A 12,860-nucleotide genomic window follows, 5' to 3' on the forward strand; every position below is an offset into this window, starting at 1 on the left:
ATGCTGTATACGCTTTTATCTACTTTGTTTTTTTCATTTAACTATATGTCCTGGAAATCACTCATAATAGTATATAGTCCTCCCTCATTTGTTTTTTTTAGTTTCATAGTACTTCATTGTTTGACTGTACCGTAGTTTATTCCCTAGCCGTGGGCACTTGGGTTGTTTACAGTTATGCTGGCATGCACAGTGCCACAGTGAATACCCTTGTGCATTCTCTTTTCAAATTTTTGCCTGTGCATCTTTGGGATAGATTCCTAGAAGTAAGATTGCAGAGTAAGGGCTGCCATTTCAAAAGGTTCATGTTAGAGGTTCACTAACTTTTAAAAAAAATAGATGAGTAGTTTTAGTTATTCTGAAACCGTTAGAAAGCTGGAGATGCAGGAGATGGATAAAGATGTAGGGGTGGTAAAAGTCTCAGAGTTAGGGTGGTTCCTTTCCCCATGGAGAATACGGCAAACCCTGGGAAGACGGGTCGTGTTGTGTCAGGGACAAGAAGCTGAGGAACCTTTGGTGGCGCTTTGAGGTCTACTCCAGATGCCAGTCTTCTAGTAGGTTCCCTGCTGCATTATGGTACACTACAGAGACAGAATAGATAGTATTCAGAGGAAAGGATGTGACCAAATTATATCCTATATAAGCTTAAGATTCATAAACTATTTGAAAGAAAATATAGTTATGGCAATATTTTTTATCTGTCCTTTCTTAGTCTCCCTTTTTTAATTTAAAGATTGCTCCAGAGTTGAGACTTCCTGAGTTTAAGCACAAAAAGGACCTGTAACCTCATGTACTTTGAAATAGAGCAAGTAAAGCTTTCTGTTGAAGGAAAGTGCTTGCCACCTAGAGGGTCATGTGACCAAAATACATCAAAGGAGTAGATGTGTTACCAACAAGTCATTCTAAAAATCAGTTTTTGTTAATCAGACTGTTTAAGCTTATTGGGGATGTTTCTATTATTAAAAATATGCCATCATGTAACTCTACCTATCTTGTAAGTTTGGATTTTTCTATATTAGGCTTTTTAAAGCAGGATACAAATATATTAATTTAAAAAATGTCCTGTGTTTCCTGATGGATTTTCTTCCCAAGGTACTCCATACCTCATTAACCCATGCCTCGGTGGCTTTGACCCTTCCTAGGCTTTCAGTGAACAGGAGCTGATCCATTTAAGGACAAGCAAAAATGATAATTGTGCCTAATATTTTGAAGAAGTCAGGGTAGATGGAAGCAGCAAAAGAAATTTTGAGAAAATAAGTGTGTTCTTTGGGGAATAGTAGGTTATCCCTGAAACATGGATTTGTAGTACTAGAAACTGAGTTAACAGAGGCAGTGTTCTCTTTCTTGGTTATGTTATGGAATACCAGTTCCTGAGTTTATTAATACACTATTCCCTCTTAATTAAAGGTTATTTTATACTGTGCCTCCTAACCTAATTATTATTTTCAGCCAGTCAGAGGCAAAAATAGGAAGTAATAGTTATCTTTCTTCAGTTGGGGAAAATATCCGTAAAAATACTTCACATATAGTAGGCACAATAGATGTTTAATGAAAATGAATGAAGAAATACTTGTTTTCCTAACATACTGAATAAGCATTTCAAATAAAATGAATGAATGTTTTGGGGTTATTTCTCTTCTGGGCTCTCATCTTTGTTAATTTAAAGCCTAAGCCAAAGATCTTTGTAGTAATAAATAGATTGATTTTAAATTTAATTCATTTTTCCCCTAGAGAGACTAGCTTACAAAATTTTCCTCATATTGAGGTGGTTCGGAAAAAAGAAGAGAGAAGAAAATTGCTTGGACACACATGTAAGGAATGTGAAATTGTAAGTACTAATATAAATACTGTCCAGTTTGGTTTTTTTTAAGTATGGCTTTATGGATCATAAATGCATGATTTAAAAATCATAGGTACAAACCATATTTGTGTCTAGAAACCTAGTTTAAGCCAGGAATAAGAGGATGCATAAGTAGAGCATACTGACTGGGACCTTTTCACTTTTCACCTATTTATATCTAAATAGGTGAAAGTGAAAGCCCTCCATTTCTCTTAGATTTTCATTAAGTGAATCTGGAGCCTAAGCCCTGGTTTTTATTACCAGCCTAAGTCATTTGTGCCATTTTTCTCTTCTATATTTATTTGTATTTCTTTTAATTTTTTCCCCTTGTATTATATTACAGCAAAGGCTCATAGACAGATAGATAGATATACACTCTTTGGGAAAAATTTTCATATTTCAACAGGAAACGTTAATATAACATTTATTACTCATACCAGTACTCTTGGGAAATGATATACTCATAAATATTTTTTCTAAATAACTGGTATAACCATAAACTCTTATTTTTTTCCCCATTTTCCTTCCCAGACAAAATGTGATGAATAGATTCTACTTCATTCTTAGAACACAACTGTGTTTTCCTTTTGTACATTGGCTGTCTTGGACTGTTGAAGTAGATGGTACTAATTGTCCTGTTACTAAGTATTCCCAGGCAGGTTCTCTATTTTCTTGAAACTTGCTGTTTTTATTTCTTCTGTCGCTATCCATTAGCTATCAGATGCTTGCTTTTAGCAATTTGCTTCCCCTTTTAAATTTCCTATTTAACAACTATGGGCTAAAAAATCTGATAACCAAGCACATTAAGGTTATATGTGAATAGATTGCAGTGTAGGTAAGCATTTGGTGAGAAATATGCGCTCATACACTAACAGTGGGAGTCTAAATTAGGATCACTATTTTGGAAAGCAGTTTGGCAATACAAGTAAAACCTCTCCTGTATGATGAGTTTCATAGCACAATTTGAATATTTCATGATTTCTTAACTAAGGAACACAGTCCACACTAAGTAAACCTCCAGTCTTTAGTTACAATCTGGAATTAATATTACCAGTTAGAAAAAAGTTATTTTGCTAGAAACACTGTTAATTTGCTTTCCTTCTCTCAGGAATCATTTTCTGAGTTGTTATCCAATCTCTGAAAACCATTGTTTCATACATTTTATTCCATTTTTTTGGTTGTTTAAGGTAGAAGGGTAAATCTTTTCTCTCTTACTTCCTCATAACCAGGAGTAAAAGTGCCAGTCCCATGTATTTAAATATTATCTGTATGCTTACAGTTCCTAAATGCATCCGTTTGCCTAATCCGCATGTAGAGGATGTAATACACAGGTGGATGTATAATAGTCATCTCAAATTTTGCATGTCTAAAAGCAAACTTAGATTTTCTACTTCCAAATCCCAAACCTCACCTGTGAGTCTCTTGCATGTCCATTCTTCTAGTTGTTTAAACTAAAAGTCTTGTAGTTATCCTCTACTCTTTTCTTACATATTTCCGTTTCCAGCCGCTTATTATCTCCACCACTAACCCCTTGGACCGAGGCACCATTTCATCTTGTCTGGACTATTGAGATAGCTTCTAAGTTGCCCTCCTTGTGTATATTCATTTGTTTTAGTAATAAACTATTTTTTTAGAGCAGTTTTAGGTTCAGAGCAAAATTGAACAGAAAGTACAGAGAGTTCTCATATACTCCTGTCCCCATTCTTTTCTTTTCGTTCTTGTCTCTTCAAATGTATTTTCAAAGCAGCAATGAATAGTCTTTTTTTATAATGATTTTTTTAGAATAAAAGTTAAATCATGTCACTCCTCTACCAAAAACCCTTAAAAGTCTTCCCATCTCACTAAGAAATAGAATCCAAAGTCCTTATCAAAGACAACAAACTCTGACACCCCACTTCCTCTCTGGCGTTGTGTCCTACTGCTCTCCCACTTGCTTGCTGTGTTACAGCTACACTAACCTGCTGTTTTGTAAACATGTTGTAATGTGGTGGCATTGTTTCTCTAATATTGATTGATAACCATGATTCTCTAAGGCCATCCCATCCCAGTTCCTAGGCTAAGGTAACAAAGGCTTAGTATACTCATCGCAATGAGAATAATGAAAAAGATACCCCAAAAAAAGTTGTTTCAGAGATACTCTAAAGCCTTTAATTAATCTATGTAAAATAAAAATGTATTAAAAACCTTTACTTCAGGGCCAGCTCAGTGGCGCAGCAGTTAAGTTCACATGTTCCACTTCAGTGCCCGGGGTTCGCCGGGTCGGATCACGGGTGCGGACCTATGCACCACTTGGCAAGCCATGCTGTGGCAGGCGTCCCACATACTAAAAAAAAGTAGAGGAAGATGGGCACAGATGTTAGCTCAGGGCCAGTCTTCCTCAGCAAAAAGAGGAGGATTGGCAGCAGATGTTAGCTCAGGGCTAATCTTCCTCAAAAAAACCCCTTTACTTCAAGCTTAAATTCTACTCCTAAGTCTGCCACTTTCAATAGGTGATATCTTCGGTAAATTTTCGCTTTGATGTTCAATTTCTCAAGTGTAAAATGGAATTGTCTGCATTATGTGATGCTGTCGTCTGTGTTCTATTAAATTGTACACTACTTCTTTGTTTTCTTTAGATCTAGAGCTTGAAGACCTGCACAGGTTTTACATAGGTTTTATCCTTGTTTGCATGAAGTTCAGGTTCTTTATGACTACGGTTGCAAAAAATGATAAGCCTTTGATCCTAATTGAAAAATACAGTTTAAGGGGGAAGTCATGAAGTCTAAACTTCAAAGCTAAACTTTTTTTAGAAATTGTAGAGATAGGAAAGTAACTTCAAAACACACATTATATCCAAATAACAGTTGAGAAAAGTGCTCTTCACAGTGCAAGCCTCTGCATTTTTGTTACTGGTCTGACAAAGATGAGGAGTTTGCACCAATATATAAATCAACTATGTCCCTAAGCACACTGTCAAGTTCGACTGGCATTTATTTTCATTGTAAGAGTTTACTGATGGAGGAAGCAGGAAGCAGTATATTAATCTACATTGTGATACAAGCTCCTTTTCTCATTTGTGAAGCAAATATTTCACAGACCAGCACTAATTACTGTTAATAAGTAATTAATACTATCTATAAGTATTAATTATTAATATTATCAGGAAGTATTAAGTTTTCTTAGCATGCTTCATAGCTTTCTTAGCTTCTCGTTTATAATCAGTAAACATAGCACTCTATTTAGTATGCCTAAGTGAAAAACTTACCAGTTTTTATTATTAGTATTATGCAGATATTCCAGCAGAAGAAAGAGAAAAGAAGTTGGCTTCCTGCTCGAGACACCGATTCCGCTACATTCCACCCAACACACCAGAGCATTTCTGGGAAGTTGGTTTTCCTTCCACTCAGACGTGTATGGAAAGAGGTGAGAGTATAGATTATAACATTTTGGAATTAATTTATTTTTAATACTGTATATACCCAGGTCTAAACATTAAACTTTTTCTCCATGATTCTCTTTACCTTCTGCTGCAAACTAGGTGCTGGTTTTGTGACATAAAAACAAATTCCTAAAGATAAAACCCTACCTTCAACTTTTCAAGTAATTTCATCATAATCGGAGATTGTTTATAATCACTTTAGTGTGGTTGTGTGTGCATTATCCTGGTTCATCATTCAAATTTCAGAAGCAGTTTCTCTTTCATCCTGTCATCAAAATGAGTTTTAATAAAATAAGTAATTTTATAACAAATGGCAGCAAAATTATATTGTTAAAAAAGAGCATCTTTTTAGAATGACGACTCTGATTTTTAGATTTTAAAACCTCGCTTATCCAGAATGCTGGGTGTTTATAAACTATAATATGAATTAAAAGGAGCTTTGTTTGTTTAGAAGATTGTTGACATGCACCTAGCTCCTCCAGATGTGGCACTTGTATTTAATATAATTGAGAATGTATGCAGCTTTAAAGCTCCTGATATTTAATGGCAAGATAGTTTTTCCAAAAGATGCAAAGTGACAGCTATTACCATCTTTGCCACCTGACCCATTAACAAGTCAGGTTAAGTCCTCTTTACATGATGTCTCTCCCTCATCATCAAACCGGAACAGACAATCTGGATAGAGCCTGTGTTTGCATCCCTAATGTGGCCTAGGGGTATGGCAGAGCAAGTCCTCCCCTGCAAACCAGGTGATTGGAGACACCTTAGGGGAATTGAATAGTCTGAAGAGTATGGGGGCATATCATCTGATGAAAGGGCTACCACAAAGTCTTTTTTTTTCCTTTTTCTCCCCAAAATCTCTCAGTACATAGCTGTATATTTTTAGTTGTGGGTCCTTCTAGTTGTGGCATGTGGGATGCCGCCTCAGCATGGCTTGATGAGCAGTGCCGTATCCATGGCCCGGATCCAAACCAGTGAAACCTGGGGCCGCCGAAGCAGAGCGCACAACGCTAACCATTCAGCTATGGGGCTGGCTGCACAAAAAGTCTTTTTGATAAGCACCTAGAATTTATCAAAATAGTAAAGAGTTTGTGTTCAGGCATTGTCCCCATTTGCAACCTGTGGGAAACAGAATAGGAGAGTGCTTGGGAGCTCTAGTTCTGGAGTTAGGTCCTGGGTAAGGTCCCAGCTCTTCTGCTTCCTAGCTTTGGGAACTCGAGCAAGCTATACCTGGGTCTCTAGTACCTCATCTGTGAAATAGGTACAGTGGAAGCTACTTCAAAGGAATTTGAGCGTTATCTGAGGTAATGTATCCAACACATTTGATAAATGTTTGCTGCTGTTATTGTTAGTATAAATGAGAAGACTCATGCTAAGTGGTGAAATCATTTGTCAGCGTCACACGGCTAATAATCAGAAGAATCATGTCAACTTAGAAGGCATTAAACAAGACAGATGTTTACTGGATGTATACTGAAAGAAATGTATGTTGTAAATATAGTCTCCTAAATTTGTGATTTGTTTTTAAGGTTACATTAAGGAAGATCTTGATCCTTGTCCTCGTCCAAAAAGACGGCAGCCTTACAATGCAATGTTTTCACCAAAAGGCAAGGAGCAGAAGACATAGGTATTGAAGCAAAAACAGGATAGAGCACAGTTTTTCTTCTTGTTAGTTATTTATAGTTACAGTTGGTATTAAACATTGATTTTTTTTGATCTTCTGTAAACTGATTTATAAATCATTTTTCTATTGAAATATTTTTAAATGGCATTTAACCACCATACAAACAACTATTTAAAATGTGGATAAGTGTATGTTGTATGTAGTTGCTTTTGCACCTTTAAAACAATAAGGTGCTTTCATTTTGCACTCTAACTTAAGAGTTGTTTATTTACTTTATTTGGTAATACCTAATTACAATTTTGAAAATCTGGTCCTTGTCTGTGATTTGTTGCCTTTCAGACCTCGTCTTTGTATTCCATCCTCCATTGGTGTTTACATGCAGCAGTGACTGCCTGTTAATCGTTACAAATTTTCATTCTCTTAATCAGTTCCTCTTCTGTAAGTCATTCCAATGTCTGACATTTAAATTGTAGGGGAAAAAATGTTATATTTTAAGAGTCCTTTTAACTTTCCAGCTTCTTTGTTTTGTTGACTTGAAATGAGGTACTACTCTGTAGTGAATTCCTTTCTAGCTGACCACAAATGTCAGCTTTTTTTCCTTTCTATGTACCATAAATTGTCATCCTCTGATCTGTTACTAATATTACAACTCTTCACATGTTTTCATCATATTTTTTTTTTCTGGTGGAGTTTTCAAGCTTAATTTGTTGAGTTCTTCTCTACCCATGTGTTTGAGTTCAGCTGTATTGTTTTTCTGTATTGACTAATGTTTTGAACTTCTAATTTGGTAGATCTCTCTATTTTAAAATAGATTTCTCTATTTAACAACTTTCTATTCCTCTAGCATCTGGTGTCTGTTCATTAAGATGACTGACCACATCTGTGTCACCTTTTCTGGTGTCATTTTATCAATGTCTTTTTTGTGTATTCCTTTAATTCGTATCTTGACAGTATTACATAAGCAGGAGTACATGAGACACTGAATGGAATGCCTCACTAAAATCTAAATAACCTTATAGTATAACCTTTACTTCTCAGAGTTCCTAAAAATCTCTTTGCTTAGTCGTGTCTTCCTCATTGATCAAAGTTCTCATGTGAATAAATGACATCAGTTTGTGTTCTCACAAATAGAATTGGAAAAGAAATTACATACATTGAATATCTACTATATGTCACATCCCCTGCGTACATTTTTTGGCTCTGAATGTGATTCTGAATTTTTTACTACCCTATCATAGCTTCTATTCAACAGTTTTCTTCCCTTCCCAAGTTGTTTATCCTATATTTGATTTTTGTTCTCTACTAGCAGTCAACTCATCTCTCCAAAATAATAGCAGCCATTCGTTGGTCACTAACTATATGCCAGGAACTGTGTTGTGCTCTTATAGACTTTTCTCTATTAATCCTCAAAAAATTTGTGAATTTATATATCAGTTTAACATTAGGCTGCAAAAAAAGATCCAAAACACAGATTAAACAACAAATGACTGATTTTATTTTCTCACATTAAAAAATCTAGAGATGGGGCCAGCCCAGTGGCATAGTGGTTGGGTTCATGTGCTCCACTTCGGTCGCCCAGGGTTCACAGGTTCGATCCCAGGCACAGAACTAGTACCACTCATCAAGCCACACTGTGGCATCAGCCCACATAAAGTAGGGGGAGATTGGCACAGATGTTAGCTCAGTGACTATCTTCCTCAAGCAAAAAGAGGAAGGTTGGCAACAGATGTTAGCTCAGGGCCAATCTTCCTTAGCCAAAAAAAAAGTCTAGAGGTCAGCAGTCCAAGGCTGGTAATACAGCTCCATGATGCCTTCATGGACCCAGATTTCTTCTAGCTTTCTGCCCTTTCTTGCTTTGTGTGTGGTCTTCATGTGTGTGATCTTCATCCTTGTGACTAAAAAATGGTTATGCCACCTATGGCATCATGTCCATAGTCTAGACAGGAAGAAGGGAGAAGAAAAAAAGCACGTGTTACTTGTTTTTATCCCTGTTTAAAAAGTTTTCCAGCAGGCCCCACCCAATAACTTTCCATATTTCTCAATAGCCACAGTTGTCACTTGGCTACCTCTAATAACTGAGAGGAAATTAGAGCCCAGGATTGCCTAATTCCAGAATCAGAGCTTGTATCTACTGTGGTATAGTGCTTCTGAAGGCCAGGAGTCTGAGAGACACCTAGATGGAACAGGGCACCACAGGATGTGCAGTTAGACCATATACCTCCAATGGATTTTACTTTTCAAAAGGCAGCCTAAGCAGAGACAGCAAAAGATTGTCTACCTGATAGTAGCTTGATAGCCATCCAACCCTTCTGTTCTGCCACAGACCCAGCTGGGTGATCAGTACAGGATAGGTTGCCCAGAGACTGGAGAAAAGACCCGGAGATGGCGAACGAGACATATAGGTTTATTAGGGAATTACTTATGGGGAAGGTCCAGTGGCAGTCAGCTGGACAGGCAGTGTGCATCCGCAGCTGCCCCCTGAGAGAAGGTTGCTTAAGTAGGCAGAGGAACAAAGGCTGCGTGCTTGCCAAGGGTGTTGTCCCTGTATGACCTACATTCCAAGGACCAGAGCCCCCCGGAGGGCCTCCATGTTCCCTCAGACTGCGGTGGTCTCTGTGCTAACTCTCCCACGAGAAAACAGCTGATTTAAGCAAGCCCAGGACTGTCAGCATGAGGAGTGCTGGCGTGTAGCCCAGACAAGGAGCCTCCAGGACACATGGTTTTAAAGGGGGCATGCTGGCAAGTGCCCCTACACCTTTATAATTAGCATTCTTCATTTTATCCTCAGCCACCTGTGTGAGCTTGAGTAAACTGAGGTCTCTCTCCCTTTTTGTCTGCTATTGACCAGCTATGCCTTTAAATGAAGTGATGAAATAGACAAGCTAAGAGGTTTAAAAACACTTGAGTTAGAAGGATGTGTTTAAATGCGGAACTGCAGTGTATGACACGTAGTGCACTCAAACTTAACTTTAGGAAGATGAGGTATATAAAAGGGCTTTATTCATTTGGAAAACATTATGCATGTAAGACAATATTTTCATACAAATATATATCAATCACTGTCTATATGTAGTTATGTATAGTTCCAGGTTGCCTGTGAGCTTCTTAAAGTTGAAGACCTCTGATTTAAGCTTTGAGAGCATACAGAAACTGTATGTCCCCACTCAGCATTTGAGTAACGCCTTTCCTGCCTTCAACAAGCAGGCATTTTGCTTAAACTATTTGAAACCTAAGGTTGTCAAAGGCAAGCAGCTTGAATGAATTAATCCTGGATACCCAAATGTGTGTAGAAGACATAGTGTGCTACCTTAGGAAAAGAACAAAATGAGGCTGAGGAATATCTCCTTATCCCTTTCCTGTTGTGAAAAATTTTCCCAGAGTCCAACTGGAAAGGCTGCTCTTGGTAGGCTCAGTGCGTCGGTAATTCAATTTAAACTGCGTCTGGCAGATGTATGTAAAAATTCATAGAGGACATTCCTAGGCCATCTGAAAGAAAGAACTGCAAAAGACTGCAAAGATTCCTCCCCGGACTGAGTGAATTCATAATTCAGTTACAAAAAAGGAATAGTGTTACGTAAACTAAAAGATACTAATACATTTATTTAACAGACATTTATCAAGCTCTTTATCTTTACCAGGCACAATACTAAGTACAGTATCAAAGTCAGGCAAAATTTGACAAATTTTCTCCAAAAGAACCAGCTTTTAAAGAAACACATAGCTAAGACTTAGTCCATTATCCGTGACATCTTAGCATAACAAACATGAATTTAATGTTGAAAAATGCCACTTCAGAAATAAACATTTGAGGGGCCGGCCCAGTGGCACAGCAGTTAAGTGTGCATGTTCCACTTCGGCGGCCGGGGTTGGATCCTGGGTTTGGACATGGCACGGCTTGTCAAGCCATGCTGTGGTAGGCGTCCCGCATATAAAGTAGAGGAAGATGGGCACGGATGTTAGCTCAGGGCCAGTCTTCCTCAGCAAAAAGAGGAGGATTAGCGGCAGATGTTAACTCAGGGCTAATCTTCCTCAAAAAAAAAAAAAGAAACATTTGAAATGTATCTCAAATTTTACCATCAAGGTGTCTATTCTCAACAAGCCTAGCAGTTTGAGACATCTCAGAATCTTTCTCTTTGCTGAGCTGAGGCTGTTAGAATAGTTCCTTAGAAAACTGGAGTGTCCTTACACTTGAGTCCTTTAGCGTGCACGTAAGCAAAGAATTAATATCACGCCAGCAGAGGCCAGAAGAGAGCTATTTTTGGAGAATATTTTGGAGCTATCAGTGGAAATGAGGGACTGAATAGGACTATCATAAAAGAAAATTTCTAGGATTAATAGGATATGAGTTGAGAACCTGTGGTACAGTAATGAAAGCTCATTGGGCAAAAGTGAGCTTTCAACATAGCTATTGTTGGAATAAAACAAACAGCAGAGGCAATAATTCATGGTCCTGAGAAAAAAATAGACAAACATTGTGTACTTACCATAGGCCAGGCGATGAGGGATACAAAGAGATATGTGAGATCCTGTTATTACCCAGTGGGAGACCAGACACAAACATAGAAAGATGCCTAAGAGGTCAAAGAAGCTTAGACTGAGTGCCGAAGAAATGTTAAGGATAATTAGAACTTGAACTGTGCCTCAGGATGAGTTAACCCAGAGGAGCAGAGAAGAAGAATGCAGTCTAAGCTGGGAAACTAAGCTGAATGTGGAAATGCTGAAATACTGAGTCAGAAGGAACCTTCGAGATAGTTTGGTTCTAGCCCCTCACTTTAGATGAGGAAACAGAAGCACAAAGTGATTTAGTGACTCACCGACATCCCAAAGAGCTGGGACTAGAATGTGGTCTGAGGCCTCAGCCTGGGGCTCTCTGCCCATCCTAGGTGCTAGGAAGCACACTTCCTAGATATTTATTAGAGCTAGAGAGGAGAGCTGTGGGCTGTTAGTAAGAGAGGCAGTAAACTTGTGTCTTAACAGCAAGACTAAAGAGTTTAGACTTGAGTCTGTAGGCCTGTGGTTTTCAAACCATTAGTAGCAGATCCCTTTATTCGAATTAAATCTCACACAGAACCTCAACAAACACTGATATTTTAAGGGCATAAGTTTCGAGCATTCAAATTTATCACCTTTAGTTATAAATCTAATCAGTGAGACGAGATAAATACATAGTTGTGAAATGAGTTATGGATGGCAGGTTACCTCAGTCTCAGCATCCTGATATCCTAGTCAAATGCTTGCTGCACCTCAGACCAATTAAATCAGAATATCTGGGGTAAGGTCTGGGTATCAGCATTTTTTTAAAAGCTCCTCAGGTGATTCTAGTATAGTGCAGCCAAGTTTGAGAACCGCTGTCCTAAGTCATTGTTACAGGCTAGTTCAGTGTTATTCAAACTTTAATGTGTACATCAAAATCACCTGGAAGGCTTATTAAGTCACAGATTGCTGGGTCCCACCCCAAAGTGGATAGGGGGCCCAATTTACATTTTTCACATGTTCCCAGGTGATCCTACTGCTGTTGGTACAAGGACCTAGTCATAAAAGTCACCCAGATGCTTGATAAATAGAGATTAGATTGCTCCCGTGGGGATTTTAATTCAGGTGTAGCCCGAGCATTTATATTTTTATCAAGTTCCCAATCGTTAGTATGAGGCAAATCTAGGAAATATTGCTTAAGACAACAGGGAAAACTAAACAGCAAAATGTTAGGCTTCAAGCATCTCCTGGCTGAAAATATTTTGAGCTGGGTAGTAATGCATTAATTTAGATAGAATCATCAGGCATAAAGTGTTTTTGGTTTGTTCTTTTTTTGGCAGGGGGTAGTCAGGTATAGAGTCAGATGTGCAAGAAAAAAAATTAGTAACCTGTTAAAATATTCCAAGCAAGAAGAGCACCTGGGCCAGGATGGTGCCAGTAGGGATGGGAAGGAAAGAATTCAAGCAACCACGTAATGATTGTCAGTTATGGTCAGATCTGTGGCCGCT

The 12,860-nt window shown here is 38.0% G+C and overlaps 1 protein-coding gene across 10 annotated transcripts in view; it reads left to right on the plus strand.

Moving 5' to 3' along the window:
* RBBP8 (RB binding protein 8, endonuclease) overlaps window positions 1–7,189 on the plus strand; it is a 103,884-nt gene extending 96,695 nt beyond the window's left edge. For 9 of the 10 annotated variants that reach the window (XM_046671593.1, XM_046671591.1, XM_046671595.1 and 6 more), the window contains 3 exons: window positions 1,729–1,825; window positions 5,098–5,239; window positions 6,785–7,189. In XM_046671593.1, coding sequence (XP_046527549.1) covers window positions 1,729–1,825; window positions 5,098–5,239; window positions 6,785–6,882 — 337 coding nt within the window. In that variant the 3' untranslated portion in view covers window positions 6,883–7,189. Of the gene's footprint in view, window positions 1–1,728; window positions 1,826–2,368; window positions 4,063–5,097; window positions 5,240–6,784 lie in introns of those variants that run through there. The other variant, XM_046671601.1, reaches the window with a different exon arrangement.
* The last annotated feature ends 5,671 nt before the right edge of the window (window positions 7,190–12,860 follow it).

Source organism: Equus quagga, chromosome 9 (genome assembly GCF_021613505.1).
Source record: "Equus quagga isolate Etosha38 chromosome 9, UCLA_HA_Equagga_1.0, whole genome shotgun sequence".
Taxonomy (NCBI): Eukaryota; Metazoa; Chordata; class Mammalia; order Perissodactyla; family Equidae; genus Equus; species Equus quagga.